A 26,560-nucleotide genomic window follows, 5' to 3' on the forward strand; every position below is an offset into this window, starting at 1 on the left:
CATACTGCTTTTTCTGCCTTTGCAGGTAATTTGGAATTTTTTTCTTATAGCTTTTAATGTTGTTTCTTTTCATCTGTACCTCTTTGTGTATGGGTGAGTAAATTCTTGGAGGGCAGAGATCAACTTACAAAAGTCAATTTTCTTTCTACTGTGAGGGATCTAGAGATTAAACTCAGGTGTCAGGATTGGAAGCAAGTGTCTTTACCTGAGAAGCTATGTTCTTTCATTACAGCTTGTAGTATTGTTTCTTTGCTTTTAATTTTTGCTGTCTTGACTCTAATGGACAGCTGGTAGATTCTTCATGTGTATTTGGGGTTCCAAGTGCCTCTTACATTTTAATGTTAATTTCTCTGGATTTAGGAAAATTTCTGCTATGATGTCATTGAACAGAATCTCTTTGACTTTTCTTACATACATCTTGGTTTCAGTTTGTTTTTATCATAACCAAAAGTTCTTGAATATTATAGTTATGATTGTTCATTTTCTATTCTTGTTTGACTGGCATATTGTCCTTTATTTATGTGTTTTTCTTCTGCTTGGTCAAGTCTTTTGGTGACCCTTTCAATTTTCTTAATTAGTTCATTGAGCCTTTCATTTCTAACATGTCTTTTCTTCTTCTATCTAAAATCTGGATTGCCTTCCTGAGTTTCTCTCACATGTTGCTATTTCAACGATATTACTCATTTTATTTTCACCTACGTCTCTGACTTTTCGATGTTGCTGGTTTTCTGCTCCTGATCCTGGGTTGAATTCATCTACTTTGATTCTTTTGGTTTTGTGTGTGTGTGTTTATTTTTTTCAGGTCACCAAAATTTGAAATCTTCTGTTGCTCTATCTATCTCAGCATGTGTGAGTTTCATAGTTGATGAGTTATCAAGAGGACTTAGGTCGTCTTGACTTTTCATGCCTCATGCTTTTGTGTTGCGATTTGCCCACTGTGGGTCTGGATGCGTTTTATTTATGGAAGCAGTTTCTTTACTGTTGAGGAGTTGATTCCTTTTTTAAAAAATTATCTTTATTTCATGTACTTTAGTGTTTTGCCTGCAAGTTGGTCTATATGAGAGCGTCAGATCCCCTGGAACTGGAGTTATAGACACATGTGAGCTGCAATGTGGGTTCTGGGAATTGACCCGGGTCCTCTGGAAGAGCAGTCAGTGCTCTTACCTACTGAGCCATCGCCCCAGCCCAGAGGAGCCGGTCCAACCACTAGGATCACTCTGTGAAGAGAGAACAGACAATTTTCCCATGGGTGTTGCCTCCTGACATCCTCCCTGAAGCATACACAGAACTTCTGCAGAATGGATAGTCTATGACATTGCCTCAGGGCACCTGGGAAGATGCTTGAGAGATAAATCATAAAAGCCGCCATGGGAATGAGACATTCCTATGAATCTGAGAAAATTCTAAGTAAGATAAGGCTAAGGAAATCCATAGAAAGACACAGCGAAAGCACAGTGGGAGTTACATCAACTTCATGAAAGCTAAGACGAGGCCTGAGCCTCTATCATTACGCTGCCAGGAGACACTATGGCCAACTGGGAAGTCTTCGTACAACGTAGTGTTCTGCGCTAAAACAAAATCAACTCCATTCCAAATTCATAGAAATTGATGAGCATTCTGCTGGGAAAGTCTCACCAAAAAAAATAAAATAAAATAAAATAAAATAAAAGAAGTGAGAAATCTTTTGAGAAAAAAAATGAGAGAAATCTCAGAAAGACCACAAACTCAGTAGAACTGTTAAATGCCCCTCTAACTTCAAAAGTATGCGCTGGGAAGGAAGTAGTAATGGAAGTTATATTGCCAGACCTACATAAATTAAAACAGAGAAATATAGTATGGACAGTTATGGCTTATTTCAGGAATGTGTGAGTGATCTAATATTAGCAAATGTATTAATGGAGCTAAGAGTTAAACATGGATGATCAAATACCAGCATTTATCTTTCCTCTTCATTGTCTTCTTTTAATAACCAAAATGACAGACGTATTTTTAAAATATTGGGCAGAAAGACTAAGCATAAGAAGGAAATGTATTATTTAAGGTGAAACAAATGTATGATTCCCCATTCTTTATTTAAATATTTTATTATTCATATACGCACATAATGTGTTTCAATAAATCCATGCCCATTGACTTCATTATAATTTTTCTTCGATTCCCTCCATCTATTTCATTCCAATTTCTTCTTCCTTTATTGTTTCTACCCCAGTGAATCTGCCTAGAACTCCCTGAATGAGTGTGGGCCACCCACTACACCATGGCTTGCCTCTTAGAGGACCTATCACTGGAGGAAAATGACTGTCCCTCTCTAAGAAGCCGTCAGGTGTCAGGAGCTCTCAGCTCAAGGTGGATTCCATGACCCGTCCATGCCAGGATTTTGTCTGGCTTGCACGTGTGTACGTCTTCTACATGTAAGCCCTAGGTACCGTAAGTTTCTGTGAGCCATGGTGCGGTCACGTCCAGGAAGTACTGTTTTGCTGCAAACACCCACTCCCTCCAGCCCTGAGAGTCATTTTCTCCTCTCTTTCAAGATGACATCTAAGCTTTGGTTGGGTGGAGTGTAGAGCTTAACACTCCAAAGTCTCATATTCTCGGCACACCAACAACTTGTGGGTTTCTGTATTAATTACCATCCACGGTTTAAAAAAAAAAAAGCAAAACCAAAAACACTTTTCTGATGTTTTCTGATGAGAGTCAAGAGATTCATTCATTTATGGGTATAAATTAATTTAGGGGTCAGTTTGTTACTTCATCCATTTAGTAGAATATTAATACTAGGCTCCCCCTTAGAGTCTATGAACTAGCCATCTATGGGTTTTTGGTTCAGTTAACCATATTGGGTGTGGGTTTTATTTTGTGGAAAATGCTTTAAATCCAGCTAGAAAGTGGTGTTTTATTGTCATGGCTCTTCTGGCACCGTTGCCCCAGTGGGGAGATCTTTCCAGCCCAGTCATCATTTTAGCTCCCAATGTTACAGCCATGGAAGACTGTTCATGACCTCCCTTCCCTGGCAGTGTGTTTAGAAACTTCCAGAACTATGAAAGCTAGGGATGAACTTTCCTGCTAAGGACCAGGTGATTTCCCCATGTATTTTTGGAGGGACTCATAGGTCTCATCTGGAGTTAAGTTCGGAACCCCACCCTGAGTTCACAACTTCATCCCACACTTTGCAAGATATGGAACTCCCCAAACTCCCTAGGCTGGCTATGTGTAGCTTCAGGACAGTTCTATATCCGGGTTCAGCAGCTTTGGCTGGAGCTTCTCTGTACGTGGGGGTTAACCTGGGATCATGTCTGGCCACATCGCTGGTTCCCAGATTTGGCAGAAGTCACTGCGAGCCGTGGAACTCCCCATGTGCCTGTCCTATTTCCTATTTTTAACCAGAGGTCAGAGGACCAGGTCATGGGCACAGAACAAGTGACACTGCCAGAAAACGACACTTTGGGGAGTTTCCTGGGATCCCCTTTTGTCACATGTGTCTGGAGCGGGGTCCTATAGAAGTCCGAAACAAGGAAGTATTACTTGATGCAAGTGGGGGTGGAGTGGAGTGGGGTGGATGAGGAGGCGGAGCAGCAACAAAGGACTCCTTTTCTGGCCCCCAAACTAGGAAAAAGGCAGATAATGACACCAAGGCTGTGGTCAACAGTGCCTCTGATGCGGTTTCCCCTCACTTGCAAAGGAACAGCAGAATAAGACTCAGGATACAAGAAAAAGAGGATGATAATACATTATGGTTCTAAAAACTTCCAAGACTTTTCTCAAATTCCTGAGCAAGAACACCAAACAAACGCAGTTTCAAAATATTTGAATCATAGAATCAATAAATTCTGTCAAAATATCTTAACTCTGATAGTACAAAGCCATTGAAAAGTTAGACTCTGAGTTCTCATGAGACGTTTACAATTGTTTATATATTGTTACAAACCAACAAATTGAAAATAACTGAAAGATATTTGTAACATTTTTTGATTGCACCACAAAAATAAACAAACAAATGCAGACGAAAGTAATGCTGGTTCAGACCTGCAGTAAAGCTCAGGGTAAGCAGGACCAGGTCTCTAGATTTAACCCGGCATCCACGTCCACACCAAGGTAAAGACACCCAAGGGATAAGAAGCTGCCCCCATGTGCTACTGAGAAGGAAAGGATAGCGCCAGAAAGAACAGACAACTTTCCAAAGTTAGAAAGAGAGGAAGGGCAGCGGACATTTATAAAATGGTGGTGGGAGAGGTGAAAATTGGAGAAACAAAAAGCTGAGTGCCCACAAGGAGGAAGCAGGGCTACACAGAGGTTGAAGAAGGAAGGTTCCTTATCAAGAAGCAGTTGGATCAGCAGTAGTAGGGGCTGAGCTCCTTAGAGCAGGCTGTTCATTAGGAAGGTCTTCAGATACAAAAGGAAGAGATATATGACCAACAGTTCCTCAAGTAGCAAGAGAAAACCTGAGGAACACAAAAAGACAGGCAGCAAAACTCACTCAAACGCGTCCGACTCCTCGACTACTGGCTCAAAGCTACTGGAACGGGCAGGTGAACAATTTAAAAGTTTCCTTTTGAGCAGTGATCAGGAGCTCCAAAGATTGTGCAAACAGTGACACAGATAAGAGAATGGACAAGGAAGTCAGCGACAAACATGGAAAATTCAGGAATTTAAATCTGAAAAAGAAAACAAGCAAGAAATGTTGGAAAAAAAAGGTATAAATTCAAATAAAACCAGAATAGGACATAACACCGTTCACTAGATCAAGCAAAAGAAAGGAGAACCAGGGATGGAGAACAAAATTGAAAACATTCACATTCTATTGTCAATAAAGAAAAACGAACATGGTTATAACTTTCAAAAGCACTATGAGATGATCCAGCGACAGGATATAAGAATCTGTGCGGGTAACCAGGGTGTGGCAGAGTACGGTTGTGATCTCGGTTCCTTGGATGGCAGAGGTGGTAGAATATCAAGTTTGTGGTAATCCTTGGCTACATAATGAGATCCCCCAAAATATGGAATAGAGTAGATAGCTGAGATTAAACACTCAGAAAACCTATTCGATAAAATTATGCTAGAATATGCTCCAAATCTAGGGAGATAAATGGATTTCCATAACACACCAAAGGGACATTTAGAACTTGAAATAGAACATGACCAGAGAAGAGTCATTTTGTGATACATCATAGTCAAGATGTTAAAAATATATCAGATACAAAACAGGGAAACACTATCATAAGCTGTAGGAGAAAACTATCATCCCACTTATTATCCTAAACAGTTCAGAATACTTGGAGACAGAGATATGGCTGAGAAGCTACGATCTCATACTGCTCTTGAAGAGAACCCGAGTTTGGTCCCAGCCCCCAGATGAGGAGGGCCCCAGCATCCACATCAGATAGATAAAAACTTCCTCTATCCAGATTCAAGGTAATCCAATACCTCTGACCCTTCTCATGTAGTTACAAAATCATAAAAAGGAAATGTTTAAACATCCTACCAAATCTTCTAAAAAATCTGAAAGCCAGGAATTCAATTCTCGGCACACACATATAGCATGGCTCACAGTTGCCCAAGCCCTAGCTAGCTCCAGGGGATCTTGTCATGGGCACCGTCACACCAGCACATATTCACATGACAGACACACACAGCACATAACTAAAAATAAATCTTTAAAAATGTTTAAAATCTAAGAAAATATAGATCTTCAGGCTTGAAACGGCATAACCTTCAACAAAAATTACTACATTCAGTAAAGTTATCTTTCAAGTTTGACAGAGCAGTGGGGCACTTCAAGAGCAAGCTAAAGCCATCCGTAATCACTAAGGCAACGCCACAGAAGATGTTCGGAAAGAAAGTCAACCAAGGTAAGCAGCGAAGAATGAATATCTTGGGAGTGAAAGATGAACAAAAGAAAACAAAGAACGAATTAATCATGTCCAACACACTAAATCAGCAAAAACCTTCCTATGGATGGAGAAGACAAAACACCCAATAAGAATCCAATCAGAGAGAAAATCACGAGAATCAGCAGAGCCCTCAGTAACCCCAAATTTAAACGGCCTTCACATCACAATTTAAAGTCACAGACCTGATGATTACATTTAAAGGTTGAGATCCAACTCTCTTTTGTCCATAAGAAATTACCTCAGTCGGTAAGACACAAGCTGAAAATGAAAGGATGGCCGAGAATTCATGAAGCAAAGGGATGCCCAAGTAAACTTGTGTAACCGTTAAAATCTGACTAAGTCATTTGAAATCAAAGCAATCAGAAGAATTAAAGAAGGCTACCACATTTTTAAAAAGGGAAGACTCTAGGAAGAAGACTAGCCATTGAAATGCATCTACATTGACTCTTAGGACCCCAAGGTTATATAAACAAATAATAATGGAAATAAAGGAATAGGTAAGTACTGATACAGCAATGGTAGAATATTTTAACACTCTACTCTTATCAACAAATTGGTTAGACAGACTAAAAATCAATAAAGCTCAGAATATATCTGCATAATGGATTAAATTCGTTTAACAGATATTCACAGGTTACTCCTTCTAACATTCAAAGCATACACATCCTCTTGGCAGCCCATGGAACTTTCTCTGAAATAGACAACGTCTCCGGCAAAACAAAGCAAAAATCACCAAATATAAAACAATACAAACAGTTCCTTGTGTCCCATCAGATCGCAGTAGAACAAGGGAACAGATTGATAGCGTGAGAATCACAGGAAAAGCATCTCTCGCTGTGCATGCTTACGTTAGATGGACAGAGCTCAGACATACACCCTAATGATATGCATCGAGGCCTTGGATAAACAAGAACAAGCCAAACAGAAAAGGCAGTTAATAGAGAGAAACCGTGGAGTTCACTGCAGGCATGAATGAAGTGAAGACTGAATGCACAACCCCATGGGTAATCAAAGACCCAAATTAGTAAAATCTGTAGTGAGAGAGGGCTGATGAAATCCAGAGAACCAGTAAACAACCAACAAGCCAAAGAAAATGATGAAAACGTTGCCATGGCCTACATGGCTTTAAGACTGAGCTGGCTGGGAGGCAGAGAAGGAAGAAACAAGAGATGCATACACAGAAAACTTGGGATTGGGTGGTGAGTACCCTGATGGAGATGCACCAGACACCCATCAAGTTTATCAGATTCAGCTGAACGAGGAGTGGGGTTAACTCACCTAGGTAGATAGCGACTCTCTACCCTGGAGCAGTCTTTGGCTTTGGTCACCCAGCGTGAGGAAGTTGTGGTTGCTGTCTTCTACACACGCTGGCGATGTCTGGACTGGGACCAGGGAAGGCCTTGCTATGCCCTGAGTCTGATTTAGGGAAGGCCTTGCCTCTCCCGAGTCTGAGGCACTAGTCATTGGGGTCTTTGACCTGGTCATGCTCATGTCTTGAATGCACCTTCAAACAGGGTACACCAACTCCCCACAAATCCTTTATGCCAAAAATGTCTAGAAAATCCCAGCACTCCACCTGAGGATTACGGAGGAATACTAGCCTGCTCAAAGCTGCCTAGCTGTGAACCAAATGCCATTTGCCTCCTTTTTCTTATGTCATGAATATTTATCCACCATGGACTGCAAAAGTCCTTTGTGTCTGTCTGTCAAAAGCGAATGAAAGCAATATAATATCAAAATCAAATCCACCATTTTGTACAGTTGGGACATAAGAATTTTAAAAAAAAAATCCGATCCTTTTATCATAAATGAGCGTTGTTCTAGCCCAGAAACACGAAAAATGCGCGATAGAACAAGGAAGTGATTTGTTAATACAGCAGAGGTGGAATTAATTTCGTTTCCTCACTTCCGGTCTGTGTGCTTTCAAGCCTCCCGGAATCCTTTGCACGCAATCTGATGTTCCCCGTTTTGTTTCCTATAATATACAACTTAGAAAAATGGCCAATCCTCTGTGCTAACTACGAACTGGTCTTTCTCCTGAATTTGCCAACACGTTGTCACCAGGGAGAAGGACATGGGGTGAAGTGCTCAGTGTTCACCCAGCCTTTGGCATACCTGCTAAAGCAGGCTGAGGACCGCGGGAAGTGGCTGCACTGACCTGGAGGATGAGTACATTGTTGCGACAGGCAACTGGCTCACGGTGGTTACATGAGTGTATCCCCTTAAACGTTTCTTTCCTATTTTGTGGCGATCGTATTTAAAGTGATATTTTTAATGGCTTGCCAGGTGGTTCCAGGCTTAGCCTGGCTTCCCCAGAAAACATCTCCTGAGGCAAAATTTAAGTGATATCTCTTTATGAAGGTGTGCAGCAGCAATTCAGACAGGAGTGAAAGGAAAAAGATCTCGAGACTTGGAAGGGCCGCACAGGAGGGTTTGCCAGCAAACAGGCTGTGACTGAGCCGGGGAGCTGAACGGTCTGACTCATAGGGTCAGCTTTGAGAGGCACTAAGAACTGTGTGTCTACTCCCTGCTTCTTTCCATCGGCCAAGGGTCCATCCTGGGACCTCTGACTTGTTGGAATTTTGGATTTTGAGTAGGGTTATTTGGAGTAGGATGCATTTGTTCCTCTCTCCTCATCAGTGGAGGAGGCAAACAAGATATAACGGGATGACATTGAGGGACTGCTCCCATATAAGGTGTGTCAGAAGTGTCACAGAAGTAGGTGCTGGTGATTAGCAAGGCCAAGAACTCCAGAGAAGGTGGAGGAAGAGACCTAGGGTGCTCACAGTCGACTGGTAATGTGTTTCTTCCAATCTTCGGACATCTAGACCAGCAGGGAGGAGGACAGCCCTGGGATGCTCCTGGTTTGTTCTTACGTTCCTTTGATTGTCATTTCCTTCTCAGAACAACGTTCCCAGCAGGATCTATCACTAACGCTAGTGCACATGAACAGGAGACACGGGCTAATCACGAATGTGTGTCATGACGAAGGTGCCACTTTGCAGATAGTTCTAGCACACGCGAACAGGGCCCAGAATGCAAAGCACTCGTGAATGGACTTTTCCAGAAAATAATTAGGGAGCTATATTTATCTCTGAACCTTCCAGGTAATGCAGCCACAATACAGTCCTAAAAATAAAACTGCTGATTTTTAGAAAAGCAAAGGTATTTAAGATTAATGCACAGAAACACGCCAGCTGGAGAATGGAAGTCTAGATTTAGAGATATACCGACATAAATCTTGGTCATAGAAAAGAAAAGAGAAAGAAAAACCTGAGTCAGTACTGGAAAATAGTTATGTTATTAAGCACTTGTCACAGCCTGGATGCCTGAACCAGCTTACAGAAAGTAGAAGCTGATTTGATCTGTGGTTTTCTAGTTTGACTGTGGTAGGATGGGGGAACCATCTTCCTCAATGTTAGGAGCCCAGGTACTGGGAGACTTTGTTGGAAATTATCAGTCACTATAGAAAAACAGGCAACCTGTGGCCACAGGCGAGTCAGGCACCCTTGGGTGTACTGTGGTGATACATACAGTGGGTTAGGCAGAGTGGGAGTATTCTATTGCTGTACAGGTGGAACGGGCACAGAGGGTATATAGTGGTTACACACACACACACACACACACACACACAAAATCGGGGTGCACCAGTTCTTGTTTTTGACCAATATTCGAGCAGTTATCTAATGACCACCAAAGGATGGTGGCCAGGCACATGGAAAACAAAGACCTTTACCTTAAAATACGTGTGGATGTTTCTGGTGTGGCACCAGAAAAGGCTCCTTACTTCCCATCATTGTAGCGAGAGGCCAGGGTCTCTTAAGTCTTGTTTGGACTGCAGTTTATCGACGAGATTTCACTTAACAGTTAATTATGAATGCTTTTATGTGAGCAGGAAAGATTCAGTACTCACATGGTTGGGCAGGAGATACGGGGAGAGGCGCAGCTTAAGGAGGCTGTTTTACATAGTCATATTTGATAAATAGATAATCGGGCCGCCATGCAAGGGGCTGGAGGATGGGTCAGGCGGGAAAGCCCGGGGGTGGGAGTAGGGGCGGAGGGAGGCGGGGATCCCCACGTCGCCGTTGGTTCCTAGCTCAGTGACGGTGGAGTGGAGCAGATCCCACTCAGGTTAGGCTAGAGGAGCAACGCCATGTGCTCCGGGCTCCAGGCCCTGCTGCTGTCAATCTGGCTTTCCTGGACACTGGGTATCCGCGGATCTGAACCCAGCAGGTGAGGATGGGGCTTCCTCACAGCTCAAGGCTCCTGACCAGGCAGCTCGCCGAGCCTCTGTGCAGCGCCCAGAGGGTCTCCGGCAGAGCAGGGCGAGGTTGGAGGTGGAGGGTGGGATAGGGCTGGGGGAGATGCGGAGCATTTCCCACGCCTCTGCTACCCTCCCGTTGCATCTCAGGGTACCATTCCTCCCTGTCCGACTGTAGGGAGCTCAGAGGAGCTGGCTTGGTGGCCCATCCCCCGCCTTGCCAGGCGCCACGCAGTCGTGGCCCTCGCCCGCAGTGACCAGCGCGGATCTGCGGCCGCATGCCGGCCCCTCCCCGCACCTCCCGAACGGCCGCGACCGCGGCTGGAAAGGGTGCCCGGAGCCCCGCCGCGACCGGGGACTCGTAGGGGGCGGGTGCTGCTCTTGGCCGGCTCCGCCCCCGCCTCCGCCCGCCCAGCGCTCCCGCGCCGGGGCTCCTCCCTCCCGGCCCGCTCCTCCCCCTGCTCTCCTCCTCCCCCTCCCCCTCCGCCTCCTCCGCTCCGGGCCAGCGCGGCGGCGGTGGTGGCAGCAGCAGCAGCAGCCCCGGCTGCGGGTCGCGACGGCGGCGGGGCGCCCCCTCCCCCGTGCCGGGGCGCGGCGAAGGGATGTGGGGCTTTGCGGGAGGAAGGCTTTTCGGCATCTTCTCGGCCCCGGTGCTGGTGGCGGTGGTTTGCTGCGCCCAGAGGTAGGGTCGCTGATGGGTTGACGGGAAGCGGGCCGGGCGCGGGCTGGCGCGCTGTGTGCGCGCCGGGCGCTGGCGGGCGAGCCGCTGCCTGACCCTGTTCTCTGTTCCCCGTGCCCCTCTTTCAGCGTCAACGACCCCGGGAACATGTCCTTTGTGAAGGAGACCGTCGACAAGCTGTTGAAAGGCTACGACATTCGTCTGAGACCCGACTTCGGGGGTAAGTGGGATGCGCGCGGCCGCTGCGGGAAGCGCGATCCTCCCTCCGTGTTGGCGGCCTGGGTGGAGAGGGAGGCGGGGGCGGCCTTCGCGGAGCTGCAGCGGGGTGGGGTGGGTGGTCTTTTGCGAGACCCCCATCCTCAGAGCCACCCGTACCCCCCGCTGAATCCCGGCTGATCACGGTGTGTTGCGCTTCCCGCAGGTCCCCCAGTCTGCGTGGGGATGAACATCGACATCGCCAGCATCGACATGGTTTCTGAAGTCAACATGGTGAGTGCCTGCGCTTCCCCAAGCTGATCCCGGCCCTACCCGGCCGCTTGGGCCCTTCTATGTCTCCCGTGTTGGACTGGAGGCCTCGGCCGGCCTGGGTTTCCTGGTCCGCAGGGGAAGCCGCACACTCTGGCGCCGGGCTCTTGCCCGCCCCGCTCCCTGCACGCTCGTGGGCGCCGGGCCTGTCGCGGGGTCCTAGGATGGCCCAGAGTTCCGGTCCTCAGAGCCGCCGGAGGCAGACAGCATCTCAGGAGGGCTGTCACCTGGTCGCGAGGCTTCCCGAGCGCCGTTTCCCCTCCCTTAGCAACAGGCGCTGAAGACTGGGTGTGGGGGCGGCTTGCATCCCTAGGTGAAAGGTACTTAGAATTTCCTTTGTTGTCATTTGGAAAGAGCTGCTGACTGCGGGAGAGAAGAGCAAGTGTCTGTCAGTCTGTGTCTAGCGGCTTCTCGGGTGGGTGTCCCAGGTCTCTGCTGCTAGAGGCCCGGTTTCCTCCACCGGGCGCTGTCCTAGGTGCTGACGGAACCCTGCCCTGCGCTCTTGGGGAGGCCTCCTTGCCAGGACTCTGGAAGGTTTGGCATTCCAGTGTCAGGCTTAATGCCTATGCTGACAAGATCCAATATTCTGAACTGTGGGAAGAGGAGGTCAGTATCCCCAGGTGCGGAGACGGTGCCCCCCCCCCACATTAATGCACCAAGAAATAAGAAGCAAAGTGATGTTGTGAACTGGGGAAACATGTTTGTTGATTTGTCTGTCTAGTGGCCCTGTAGAAATCCTAAGAATGGGTGTTTGAACACAATATTTTTTGGAAGCTATCATTTGGCAACTTTTCTTCTGAACATACCATGTTGAGACTATGAGTGGGTATGTTTTCCTTATTAACGTGTTGTACATTGGAATCGTATGGGCAAACTTGCTTTAAATTCATACATGCTAGTACCTTGCTCCAAGGAGTTCTGGCAGGGCTGGGGTCGAGTGCAGTCTTGGGGTATTCACCGGTAAGAACTGTGCTTCAAATTATTTTGAAACAGGTGTTTTGTGGCTAGTCTTTGAAGAAACATTGTAGCAAACTCTACGGGCTATTTCCTGCAATCTCCCATAAGATATATATTGAAATATACGTTGATTGGGAAATTAGAGGAAAAATATCCTACTAAATTGATTTTTATAATTAAAAAATTAAAGTAACGGCATGAGGTACTTGGAATCAGGCACACAGTGCACACCTGCTTAACTAACATTCACCAAGTCCATACTCTGATCAACAGCACTGGGCTCCAGTGCCATAAAAAAGAAAGAGAAGTAACAGGGTTTCTGTTTGGTTTTTCCATTCATTTCCTCCAAAGTATAGCTCTCAGGACATCTTTGTATTCAGGTAGCCCAACATGAAATACAGGACAGATGTGACTTTAGTGCACACTGGAAAATAAAATTTATGCACTTATTTCTGTCTTTACAATATTCCTTGTCCAGAAGCAATGTTTTTTTGATCTTATGGTATCAAGTTCCTATATTCAAAATCTGCTGTCTGAAAAATTTCAGTTGGTAATGTCAAGATATTGAGAAAGCTAGCATGAACGTTTAGTGTGTCACTATGTCAAACATCATTGTATTGGATGTCAGGTGGGAGCAGACTGTTGAATAGTGCTTTCAGAAGTCTACGCAGCATAACATGGTCAGAAGAATGAGGGACAGTGGTAATGCAGACCCTGCACAGTTTATGACTTTGTTACCCAGCTCTTGTGATGTTATGCGCACAGTTGATATGCCTCACAATGTCACTTACTTGTCTTGGTTCATGGTCTTTGAGTGGAGGTGTCCTGGATTTCCCGAGACTTATTGACAGAGAGGTCAAAAGTACAGACCACAGAATATCACTGTTTTAAACTATACACTGCATAGCCATGGTATATTCTTTCATGCCTCCTCAGTTTGCTCTCTCACGGACGCGCTTTTTCTGACTTCAGAGACCTAACTTTATTTTGAATATAAGTTAGGGCTTAGTAGCCTTGGGAACCAAAGTCTTTGGACAGATATGATTGACAGCAGTTTGAAGTGTCTTCTTCCTCAAAGAAGCAGATTAGCCAACATTGTACTGCAAAACACACATGTACATAGAAATTATTACATGTGCCTATTATTAAAAGAACCTCATATGCAGCAACGGTTATTATGTTAGGAGTCACCCTTGGCAGGAGACAACAGAGAATATGTGGATTTAAGGCTTGAGACACCACACAGTCATTTTTTTTTAAAGCAATTCATTTAATTAAGAGCTTGCTTGGTCACTGCACAAAACCAAGTACTGTAAATTATGAATGAAGAAATAATTGACAAACAATGAGTAGTCTAGCTTTAAGAGGGATGTAACTATTGGAAGTAGCGATGGTTCTCACAAGGTCTGTGACTTGGTCCCACTACAGTAGATGATCGGCATGCAGAATAAGGAGAAGGAGCAGAGGGAGGAGGGAGAAGTAGTTGGGGAAGGAGATTTTTGAGGTGGAAAGCTTCATGAAAGAATGTACATTAAACCTGGATGTGGGCATGGATTCTGGCTGCTATTGGCAGTAGAAGACCTGATTGGCAAAGGTAAAAAAGGCCATGTGAGCAGGATCAGAGTTGAGCGTCTCACCAGAGACGTGAAACTCAACGCAGAAGACACACAAGTCGCCTAGGTCCTCCTCCATGATACCAGAGATTCCACATGGTAATCCATGGAAGTTTGTAAATTGGCAAGATTTGAGATGTGCTGTAAAGAGGATATTTTGATAATAGTTTAAGTTTAGACAGCGTAAAATGGTAAGGAGTAAGGATGGCAGAATTAAAAATATCAGTGATAATGATTATAAAAAGTCATGTTTGTGGTAAATTTTCCTGAAGTTCCTACCCATATACATACATGCGTATACACATGTTACAGATACATGTACATATAAGCACACACATTAACATACACATAGACACATGTGCACACAGTCACATGTACACATATATAGACACACACACAAACATTTATTTACAGTGCTCAGAATCAGGCTTAGGACTGTGTGCCTGATTGGCATGCACTATAGCAGTGAGCTGCCGTGTCTGGCAGCTCCATAGACATAGTTCTAAGAACATACATCTAGTGAATTAAAAACATTCACACATACTTTGAGTTAGATTGCTTAGAAACACATATGTAGCTAGGTGGGAGAGATGAAAATGTGCTTGCTTATGGGTTTAGGAGTGTTGGAGGCCATCGCTGCACAGCGGCAATGCTGTGCTTGACTTTTTAAGCAACTGTAACACCTGTCTGTACCTGCTGCATGATGTGTAGATGATGCTCCCAAAGAGCATCTGGTTTCAGATAAACAAATATGCAAATTATGCGCATGGGTATGCTAGCTGACCACTCTTTTAGGAGTTTTGTGCAAGTAGTTAGGAATAGATTTGGGTACTTTCATACGCAGAATTGGTTTCTGTCATAGTCTGATATATGGATACTGGAGAAATTCTATTTTTTTTGTCTTCCAGTTTTCTTTCCCTCATCTTTTTATTTGACTTCCCTGACAGTGATCAGTCAGCATCATTTTCTTTGTTATAACTTGTCTCCTTTCTCTTATTGCCTGCTTTAAAATTTCAAATATCCTAGAAATTATGTGTGGGGATGTAATTACTGAGATTTAATATATGGATTTCTGAGAGATTTCTATGTGTGAGGATATTATCTTCCTAAAATTATTATGTTTATGTTGCATATTTTGTTGCTTAGCAATGGTTTTTGTGTATGAATCATATTGACTAGCTAGAAGGACAGATGAACGAAGATAGGAAATGCTGAAAAATAAAAAAATACTGGAAGATATTTAAATGAGACTTTGGTTTATTAAAACAGATATTGATTTGTTTGTTCGTTAGCATAAACTGCACATCTTCCTTTTTCAGTGGAAAATACTGGGGGCATAAGGTAAGATCTGAAGTCTAGCACTTCTAGGACTACGTCTACAGTTTAATTATTCCATCAACATTAATTCAATCCTAAGGAAATATAGCTGCAAGATCATTGCTTTTCTGGTTTCATGCACATATGAGCCCTCATCCCTGTGTCTTGTCCTCATTGCAGTTAGGGAGAATCCACGGGCACTGTCTTAGTTGGGGCTCCATTGCCGTGATAAACACAGTCGCCAAAATTAACTTAAGGAGGAAAGGGTTTATTCCTTCTTACATGTCCTAGGTCACATGCTATTCCTGCAGTGGGCTCAGAAACTCAAGGCAGGCACCTGGAGGCAGGAGTTGATGCAGAAGCCATCGAGGGCTGCTGCTTACTGGCGTGTTCTCTACGGCTTACTCCGCCTCCTTTCCCATTGAACTGAACCCAACAACCCAGATGCGCCCACACCCCAACCCCACAGTGAGTTGGATCCTCCCTTATCAACCCTTAATCAAGGAAATGCACCACAGGCTTGCATGCAGGCCAATACTATGGGGATATTTTCTAGATTAAGATTTGTTCTTCCCAGTTGACCCTAGCTTTTGTCAAGTTGACAGAAAGAACTAGTACACAGTGATTATTGTCAGTTCCAGCTCCCTGGTGTTAATATGCCATGGGGCTGCATTTTTCCTCAGAAATCCACTTGTATATATCTAGGTGTAAACACAGTATAGTGCAGAAGAACACAGTCTGAGTACATTTCAGGAAGTCTTTTGGAGCCTTTTAACTGCTAGATAGACACATTCTTATTCATGTGCAAAGCATATGCAAAGCATTAGCTGAAGGTATTTACGCAAAACAACACAGGGGCACAAACTAACATTCACATGCAGTGTTCTCACACTCACACATGTTCATATACAAGTATTCACATATTATATTCACACATTCTTGTGCTAATAAGCACATACATTCACATAACCTATACTTAGTTCATTTTTTGGCTTTTGTTCCCAGATGAGAGAAGAAAGGCAGAAGTAGTCTGGCTAGAGTAAGCTAGGATCAAGGGTTTGGGGAATTGTCTGACACCGGCTCTCTGACTTCAGAGTTGCCCTGCTGTTGATTGCTGATTGGGCACTTACTGCAAATCTGTGCTCTGCTGGTTTGCAAGCAGGAGGCTAAAGCCCAGAATCCTTTAGGGTACTTAGAAAGAATCTAGGCCTGGAAGCTATGGTTTCACTTCCAAATCTGTGAACCCTGGTCTCAGGTGACTCACTGAACCCCATACCTTAAGTGCACAGATGTATACCAACACTCTATCCCGGGGCGGGCTCTGCAAAGAAAACTTCAGTCAAGACTGTGGCATCCATATCAGAAAGGCATCTGGCCCCTGTTCCTCCACTACAGGGATGAGCCACATTCAAGACTGTGTAAGAATTGCTTTTAGCAGTTCAAAGGTAGGGAATGGACCAGGGTGTTCAGTGCAAAGGAAAGCTGGGGGATGACTCAGCCAGGAAAAGTGTATTTTGCTGACCCAGTTGGGGCTTGGAAAACTGCTTACTAGGAAAGACCTCTCAGGAAAGTCCACAGCATGTGTCAGTGTTTGAGTCCAGGCTGCCATGCAGAGAACTATGGATGTTCATTGAGGACATTGCCTTTCACTGCGGGTCCACTTCATGCCTAAGTCATGAGCGTACATCAATGCCAGGCACTTATAAGAAAGCACAAATGAACTTAGGAAATAGATTACAGCAGTCCCTTACATAACACGCTTGATGTAGAGAGGCTTGTGTTTAATATTAGAATGGATGATGGAGGGAGCCCTAGGCAAATGCTTTTTGTCTTTCCCCCTAGGGAGGTTGTAAAGCTTGTGTTGTTAGATCTTTTTTTTTTTTAAAAATGGATCTTACCCTCATTTTCCTGATATGAATGCCTTACTTCGTGAGCCTGCTCAGGGAGCTTATGGCACCCTGCGTGTAAATATGTAAATATTTAGTCTTAATCAATGCCTGCCTAAAGAACAATTCCACGTGAAATTCTCTAAAATTCAGTTTGTCGACACTTATGGCTAACTTCTGCCTTCAGCCTCCAATAGCAAACCCTCCGCTCGTGTTTCCGTCGATGACCGGAAGTGAATACAGTTGGAAAAGTGGCCGCTGCTGTTTGCTCTTCTTGTCAAATCTTGTAATTGTTTCAGTGAAGAATGTCTGTCTCCCAGACATTAAGAGAGAAGGCAGTTCCTTCCATTAAATGCGCACAGAGTTCAGGGGGCGAGCACACAGGACTCTGAGTAAGAAAGGCATCCATCGGGTTGTCGACTTTGGGATTTCACGCCTCAAGCAGTGTGGATTCAGTACTGGCCTTACCACAGTCTGGTGTCTGCGGTAGCAGAGGCAGCAGCGCCTCTCTTGTTTGTCACGTGGGTCTGTGTTTTATAGTGTGCACTGATCACTGTAGTTTGGGGAGTAAGCGAAGCACATGGGGCAGCTGGAATCTCTTGAAGTGTAAAAGGCTTGCATTCACTGTATATGTTTATTATTTTTTATCTTTTCATCTTACGTTCTTCAAATATCACATCCCATTGACCTTCAAACGTGGCGATTGGCTTGACAAAGTTTTAAAGGTGCAGATGAGGAAATGTGCTTGAGACACATCAGCACAACTGTGTTGTCCAGCAAGGCTGAGGCCAGGTCCTGCTTCAGAGGCTTTCCCAGCTCATCTTTGAGAGGGTGACACTCATGCTCCTTGCAGGGGGCAGAGAAGTGTCACCCCAAGCTGGGTTTTTCCCTTCTGCTTTTTAAAGAAACTCTATATTTCTTTTAATATCACAATTTTGAGCTTCAGTGGTCTGCTTCACTTGGTCAGTCTTCTTCACGGATCCTCTATTAGACCACACTCTGTGAGGCAGTGCTGTGTCTATGAGTAGTGCTTGCCTGTTGCCTGACCCTTGAGAGGTGCCTCTTACATATTTGCCGGGAAAAATGACATGAATGAAAGCAAAATTTATATGAGTGTTTATACAAGTGCATGAATAGGTATGAACATTTCCAAGAGGATATTTTGATAGTTGGAGACTTGGGGTCATGTGAAGACTCTTCCAGACAGATATGCATGCAGTTTCTTGCTTCAGGAGACATAATTCCGAATGTGTGTAATTGTACTCAGGATAAGACCATAAGCTGTGAATAAAACCTTCGGAAGTTGTTGCCTCTGTCACTGGGGAGCTTTTATGTTGATTTCAAAGCAGAGGAAGAGTGAAAGCTCGCACTGGCCCTGCAGAATTCAGTCTGTGTAAGGGTTGGTGTGGGTAATTCTAAGCCACTCACCGTGTTGTGACACAGAATTTGCATCTCTACTTGGAAAGCACACGAGCCTTTCCATACAGTCGAGGAGTTGAGGCTGCTTGTGCTTTTTTATAGAGACGCCTCGGGCCATGCTCCCCCCGCCCAACAGTGTTATCCAGAGATGTGGTAGTTTTCAGTTTCTTGCTGATTTTTTAGGGTGATGTACTTTAGGACTATTTATATTATCCGTTAAGAATATTATCTGTCTGCAGAATTTGGAAGAAAGGATAAAGTCGGGTCCTTTCCTTTAGTAACTTGCTGTGCCACAGATTCAAACTGCTTTGCTTTCTGGGGCTGGGGTGTAGATTGGCCTTCTGTGTGGCTTTGTCGAAGACGGTAGTGCCACACAGAATCCATTGCTAAGTGCTGGCTGTTGTATCTCTGCATTTCCCCGTGAAGCTCAGACATCACACAACAACATTTAAGACAATCAAAACATCAGCATGAGTGATTCTCACATTCAGATGAACAAGAATGAAATTCAGATGAGAGTAAAACTACATCCATTGAAGATTTCTGATTTACGCTTCTCTATTCATTTGAAAGAGGATATAGCTTCCGTCATCATATATTTTACCCCACATCTACCTTTCTACCTATGAAATTTTAAAAGAGAATGTGATGTTGAGAGGATTAATGAAGGGTTAAACTAACGTTTTCTATATAGTTGTCAAATATAAATTTCATATATTTAATATATATATATATATATATATATATATATATATATATATAGTCCACTGTTATTCTTGCTGTAAATACAAAATAAAGTAAATCTTTTCTCATTGTGAATCAGGGGCTATGCATTTTGCGAAGATGTTACAGAAAAGGAATTCATTTGTGGTTCATTGATGGCTATGGGTGACATTTTCTGTACACAAAAACTAAGTATTTCTCTTCATAGGCCAACTTAAAAAACAAACAGAACAGGACTTTGCTCCACAGAAGCAGGCTTTCATGATGAGGGGACGGTTGTTACTTTTAAACCTCTGTGTTTTCTTGAGAGTGCCAGGGGAACAGTTTACACGTTAGTAAACATGCTTGTTTTGAAAAATAAAAGATTCAAAAGACTCTGATCTCACCACACATAATCATTGTTGTAGTGGTGGAGCTGGGGATAAAACACAGGCAGTATTATCAGGAAGGCAAATACTCAATGCTGAACTTCAACCCTAGCCCAACAGACTAGTTTTGAGAGCAAAATGTGGCTTACTGCACAAACGGTGACTGCTGACTTGGCCTGTTTTCCCGAGAGAATATTGGGGCTGAACATGGGGACAGGTCAATCCCAATATTGAATCCCATAGAAAAGTCCCCCTCTGTCTTTAAACATGTTACATTTCATACCCAGCCATCTGACATTCATATGTTTTCAATGAGATCTTGTAATGCACATTCTGGTTTGCCTGCATTCCCCAAATGTAGGTATTTGGGAGCTTTGTACCCAATGCAACAGCTGAAATGTGACCACGTTTAAGAAGGGATCAATAGTAAGGCCATTGTACTGGAACGAGTTCCTGAAGGGCGAACTTAACCCCTTCCGCCCTCTGTGCCATGGCACAGCAAGAAGGCTCTGCAGGTGACTGACTCCACCTTACACTTCCGAGCCTTCTCTACTGGAGGAGACAGCTTCATTTTCTTTATAACTTACCTAGACGCAGGCATTCTGTCATGGACTTGGACACCATAACAAAATTATAACTCATGTTATCTTTGCAGAAAATAAGATCCTTTCTGGATGAAGCATTCTAGAAATATTAAAGAACTCTGTGAGAGAGTAATTTAAAAAAAAGAAAAAAACCTGCTTCCACGAGGTGACCAATTTTGTGTAGTTTTTTAAGTTGGGTGCACATGTTCATGAATAGTTAGTGGCAATAGCTCAGAGCGCAGATATATTTCCACACTGTCCTACAGACTGTCGTACTGCTATAGAGGGGAAGTATCACTTGTTTTAGCTAGAAAGTCCCTTGGGGGACCTGTGTATGACTTAGGAGTTATGAAATTCTGGTGTGAGTAGGTGAGCAAACCAAAGTAGATCCAGAATTGCAGCGAGTCAAACATTTAACTTTGATGAGATTCTGTTTGAGCCACTTCGAAGCACCAAAAAAAAAAAAAAAAAAACAACAAAAAAACAAACAAAAAACAAAACTGGCTTAAACCAGACTGAGGAGCCCATGGAGTGGGCTCATTGGGTAGGGGCACTTACCCAGTAAACCTGAGGAGCTCCATGAGTTCTCAGCACAGTTGGGCTTGGCTGCACTTGCCCGTAATCTGCCGCACTTGCCCGTAACCTTGTACTGAGAAGCAGGAAACAGGTGACTCCTGAGAACTTGCTGGCAGCCACCCTAGCTGAAACAGCAAGCTTTCAGGTCAGTGGAAGGCCCTGTCTTAGTACAACCAGACCAGTAACAGAAGATACCCACCTAATGACATCTGTCTGGCATCTGCTTGTGCACACAAACGCTCTTGTGGTCACACTCACATGCAAGCACCGTGTGGAAACATACCTCCCTCCCTCCTATCCTTCTCCCCCCTCCCCCACTCTGTCTCTGTCTCTCTTTCTCTCTCATAAGAAATACAGATTTGTGGCTGGGGGAATGGCTCCATCAATAAGGCGTCGGCCATGCAAGCACACGGCTGAGTTCGTACCCATGGCTCTCCTATGAAAGCCAGTCATGACTGTATACATCTGTAACTCGGGAGCTGGTGAGGGTAGTAGGAATGCGGAGGAGGATTAGAGATATCAGGATCCTTGTCCAATGTTCCCTGAGCAGTGGGTAGTGAGCCTAGCTAATTGATGAGCTCTGAGTTTCCCAAGAGGCTCTGTCTCAGAAGCTAAAGTTGAGAGAAATGGAGAAAGTCACTTTGTGTCAACACACATGTGTGTATATGCATACACATAACACACACTCACACACATAGGCATACACAGTCACTCTCTCAGGACTCTTACTTTGCAAAGACAGTGCTCATGTGTATGTCTGTCTGTCTATCTATCTATCTATCTATCTATCTATCTATCTATCTATCTATCAATCATCTATCTATCTTCTATCTGTCTTTCTGTTAACCTGTCTGTGTATCCACTTATCTGTCTATCCGTTATCCATCTAGCATATATCTATCTGTCCGTTATCGGTTCAGTACCTATTGATCTGTGTAGCTATCTTCCTCCTATGGCGTGCCTTAGTACTATATCATAGTACATAAAAGTTAATTTTATGATTTAAAACTGATTGTCCACACTTGAGAATTAGCTTATAAACTGAGAGTTTAATTGTGTAGATAATTTTCTCAACGCCCCAAGGAAGTTAACCCATAGAGGCCATTGGAGGTTTAACTTGCAAGAGTCTCTGTGCTGTAGAAAAAGTTAAATGTCAGAATATTTAAACCACATAGAGTGGTTTGAGAGAACTCGGACCAACAAATCCCTTATGTCTCTTTATTACCTTGCTTCTTGCTTGAGCAAATACCCGAGACAGAGTTTAGAGAGAGAAGGGTTTAGTTTGCCTTAGTTCGGGTCTAGCCATTCTTGGTGCAGAAGGCTTGAAGGCAGTGCTGTGAGCCGCGTTGCCTTGGCAACCAGAAAGCAGGGTTCTGGCTTTGCTGTAAATCTTCAAGTGGGTTGTGGATGTATCTTCTGTAGCCAAAACATCTTTCTGTTATTTATCTAAGATAGCTCAATTTTGAGAGCAGCAAAATGTCCACATTCAGGTTTAAGAATCGACATATGTTTAACTAATGTTTTCTTTTGGAATGTTTTGTGGCATTTTATCAGTTTCATAAATTTTTGCATGGATTTCACAAAAATAAACCAAAAGAGAAGAGGGCACAGGCTTGGCCACTGTCAAATGGACTATTGTATTTAATCAAATGCTACTGCACTTAAGGAAGGCAGTTGAGAGGCAGGAGACAGAGCGAGGACAGAGAAGGCTCTGGGTCCACAGCTGGAGGCTTAGACTTCAAAGATGAAATTTCTATATTTAGTCATCTGTAAAGATACAATTAAGTTTCACCCTGTTCTAGTTTTGCCTGATGCCCGGTCTCAATACATAAGAATTTCACATACATAAAACTCACTTTGTAAATTGTAGTAAGGATGAATATGTTCACTTCCCCACGCTGTAGGCAAAGCAGTAAGTAAAACTGTTGACTTTTGTAAGTCGTTTAATTCTGCAAAAGGAGACATTTGGATGAGCAGATTCTTATGTAACTCAGAGTCTACCTATTTAAGGTTATGTAAATCAATGCATGGTGTGGCTCACATTTGGAAGTTGTTATTGATTCCACCGAAATCATAACAAATTGAATATTTCAAATGGTCGAGCTCTTTTTTTTCCCCCTGTGCTATGTGAAGTCCTTCTAACACTGGATTGTCGTGCCGGCTGAGAAGCTTTGTGGTTTTCCCATGTGCCACTATGACATTGTTCTGCACAGGTAGCCCATGTGCTTGCTCCTAAAGCTTTTCCTTGGTTGACCCATCTCTCCTGTTCTCTGGCTGTCTTGCAAAGTTGAGACATCCAAAGAGGTGAATGCCTTTTTCTAGGTTAGATAGAGAACCAGCAGTGCTCTGAAAGCCTGGGTGGGTACAGATCACAGACACGGCCTGGCTTATGGAAACCCATGGGAAGGGGCCAGCTAAAGTGGCCTAGGTCCTGCATGGCTGCTCCAATGTTAACCTGGATGACAGTTATCTCTCTTTAAGAGATCAGCAATGATTAATGTTACCTACCAGCCTCTTTTTTTTCCCCAAGTTGAGAAGATTTCCTTCAGCGTCTTTTTTCTTTCACCCTTCTCGGGATCCAAACATCTGACAAACGTTATCTTCTCTTCTCCCACATCCCCAGAAGAGAACATAGGAAATTCGCCAAGCAAAGGCTCACTGCGGGAGAATTGTCTGTATTCTGTCAATCATGTTTTAAATAAGCGCTGATTGGCCAGGCAGGAGGTATAGGTGGGAAAACCAGACAGCAAGTGGAAATGATGCAAGGAGAGCAGGAGAATTCTGGGGAGGAGGAAGTTGATTCCTCCCAGTCCTGCCCAGAACACTCAAGAAGCAACATGTGAGCTGCCCAGCTAGAAAAGATACTGAGGCACATGATAAAAATAGATCAGAAAAATGGGTTAATCAAGATGTGAGAGTTAGCTAATAAGTAGCCTGACCTAACAGGCCAATCAGCATTATAACTTACAGAGATTTCAGTGTGATTTTTCTCTGGGACTAAACAGCTGGGGGGGGGCGGGCAGGACAAAAACCCAAACAAGCCAAGCCCCCTCATGTTACAGCTCACAGCACAACAAGCAACTATTAACCAATATCTTATTTCCTAATGGATACTTATGTTCATCGCAGTTCAAAATCGGTTGTGAAATAGTGGGCAGATAGAAGCCTAGGGGTGTGCCACCCGATACTGCTAGTGACGCTGGTCACTTGACCAGTGGAAGGCCTCTCGGGCGGTCTCATGTGTGTGAGCTGTTTCTTGTGTGAATTATTACACCAGAGGGACTGTTTCCAGGGCGCAACACATTTAAGGAGATTTTCTCGAGTTGCTGCTTTCATCATAACCAAAACTCAAAACCAATAATGAACATAATGGTAGCTATAGAATTCCACCATCCTGACAGGGGCCTTTGGGGAAGGTAGAAAAGTGGAGTGGCAGGGACTGGTTGTGTAAGGATGTGGGAAAGACACCCTTGGTGATGTTTCAGACTTAGACACTGTCTGGATAACCCAAATTGGGCTTTATGCACAGATTTCAAATGTCCAGGCTTATCAAAGTCTTGTAGGTTCCCCCAGGGCAAGCTGGGAAGAGGCAAAGTGTGAACTTCTGTTTTAACTTTCAAAGTAGGTAACGTCCCTTAGTGATAATGTCCTGTGTGACTGGGTTTTAGTTCAGTTGAGCTGTTGCCGTGTCTTCTTGCCTTTCTCCTTCATTCCAAAACACTTGAGGTTTAGCAGACGGCTTGACTCCCATGTACGGGCGCTGAGCCATCACCACAAACACAGAGAGCTTTTGATTGTCCATGTTTTGTAGCCTATGATCACTTCTGTGTCCCTGTGTAGGCTTTTCCCATATTACTTCAGAGGTCCAGAACTCCTGAGCCCAGGATATGTTACTGGTCCAGGATAGTTACTGAAGAAATTAGCGAGAGTGTGCTCACGTGAACTCAGGAGTGAGTATATCATTGGTGAGTTTAGGAGTCGATCATGATTAATTCATGACAGACAAAGGCCATGATGTCGAGAGCAGAAGAAGACTGCAGTGCTGGGCAGCGTGAGCTGAGCTATGGATAGTCTCAGCCGTTACCGATAGCATTTCTGCAAAGCGACTTGGTGAAAAATAGATAAGGCCACAGCTAAGCAGCTTTGAAACGCATTTGTATTCTCACAGCTATGTAGCATGGAAGTATGAGATCAAGGCACTGACAGAAGCAGGGCCCAGTAAGGGGTTCGTAGTTCACAGAGAGAGACGACTGGGGTCTCACATGGCAGAGGGACCAGAGCCGCTGGGTCGTGTCTTCGGAAGGCACGAACTCAAAAGGCTATAGCAAGGGCATGGGCTAACTTGACTCTTAAGGCTGAGGCAGGAGCATCATGAGATCTGGGTTAGCCTGGACTATCTGGCTAGAACCTGTCTAAAAGAAAGGTGTTGGGGCTGTGTTGATATCAACCACGGGGAATGCCATCATGGCCTAAAACCTTCAAAATAACTCACTGCTCAATACTGGTATCTGCCTACAAACTCGAGGAGAGAGGATATAGCATTCACTTCCGGAAGACTGGACGGGCACCGAAATGACTTAAGAAGTTACAGATGAACTAAACATTGAAAAATGATAGCAAAAATCATCGTGGCAGGGATTTTGTTTGTTTCATTACTTAGATCACTGGGTTATCTTGCCAGACTTAATTAGAAAATAGAGTTATAGCTGTCTTTTAGTATCCATGAGGGATTAGTTCCAGGAACCCAGCAGCTTCTGGAGTTTGGGGATCCTCAAATCTTTCCTGCAGAACGCTGGATTACATGCATGTGGCGTGTGCCTTTCTTACCACATACTTAAGCAGTGCCCAGTTTACTGGATTTATTTGTAGTCTATTCCAGACTGGCCTGGCCTGGAACTCCAAGTCTTCCAGAGCATAGGAATAACATGTCTATATTTCTTATAATACTGAATGCATTGCAGATGGCATTACTCTGTGGGTGTTTCTCTGTATTGTTCAGGGGACAGTGACAGGAAGAAAAGTCTACACATTTGGTGACAGGTGAAGATTTGTTTTGTTTTGTTTTTTTTCCTAAGTAGTTTTCTGTCCATGATGTGTGGAATCCACAGAAGCAAACCCCATGGTTCCAGAGGGTGGACTAGTTTATACTACACAGAATAGTTAAACCCTGTTTATCTCTGCTCTTCCTGGTTTCATCCTTGACAAAACTGGAACCATGAGTGTGCGGTTGCAATGGTCCTCTTTCCGTACTATGGACAGATAATTAGGGTACCTGATCTCCAGGAGAGCGGTAGCGCCAAAGACGCCTGTGCTGTAAGGCTGCGTGACACCCTGGCACACGCTAGCTAGAGGAAAGCTGGGAGGGCTGGGTAGGTCAAAGGGCAGGGGCTGCTTCTCTCTTAGCTGGGGTGAAACTCTGCTGAGCTGAGCACTCACACAGGTTTTGGTGCAGGCCATACAGAATATTATAATGAATTTCATATTTCTTTGTTGTTTTTGTTTTTCATTTTTTCTGTTTTGGAGACAGAGTCTTGTTATGAGATCCCAGATTGGCCTTCAACTCCTGATCCTCCTACCTCGGTCTTCTGAGGTCTAGGATCACTGGCACGCACCTGTACCTCATGCAACGGTACTAGACTGCTTAACTCTGTGTCAGTCCCTGTAAGGTGTCCTCGGCTCTCACGGAGGACACACATGTTTAGACAAAAAGCCTCTCCGTTAGGAGTTCATACTTCCCGTACATGTACTGCCTTTACGAAATCAT

General features: G+C 44.1%; 1 protein-coding gene across 4 annotated transcripts in view; it reads left to right on the plus strand.

Moving 5' to 3' along the window:
• Window positions 1-9,982: 9,982 nt before the first annotated feature.
• Window positions 9,983-26,560, plus strand: part of Gabrb3 (gamma-aminobutyric acid type A receptor subunit beta3) — a 233,723-nt gene continuing 217,145 nt past the window's right edge. For 2 of the 4 annotated variants that reach the window (XM_048434733.3, XM_048434734.3), the window contains exons 1-3: window positions 9,983-10,121; window positions 10,957-11,048; window positions 11,250-11,317. In XM_048434733.3, coding sequence (XP_048290690.1) covers window positions 10,042-10,121; window positions 10,957-11,048; window positions 11,250-11,317 — 240 coding nt within the window. In that variant the 5' untranslated portion in view covers window positions 9,983-10,041. Of the gene's footprint in view, window positions 10,122-10,662; window positions 10,832-10,956; window positions 11,049-11,249; window positions 11,318-26,560 lie in introns of those variants that run through there. The other 2 variants (XM_085682690.2, XM_085682691.2) reach the window with 2 other exon arrangements.

The sequence above is a fragment of the Myodes glareolus genome, chromosome 24 (genome assembly GCF_982192425.1).
Source record: "Myodes glareolus chromosome 24, mMyoGla1.1, whole genome shotgun sequence".
Classification (NCBI taxonomy): Eukaryota; Metazoa; Chordata; class Mammalia; order Rodentia; family Cricetidae; genus Myodes; species Myodes glareolus.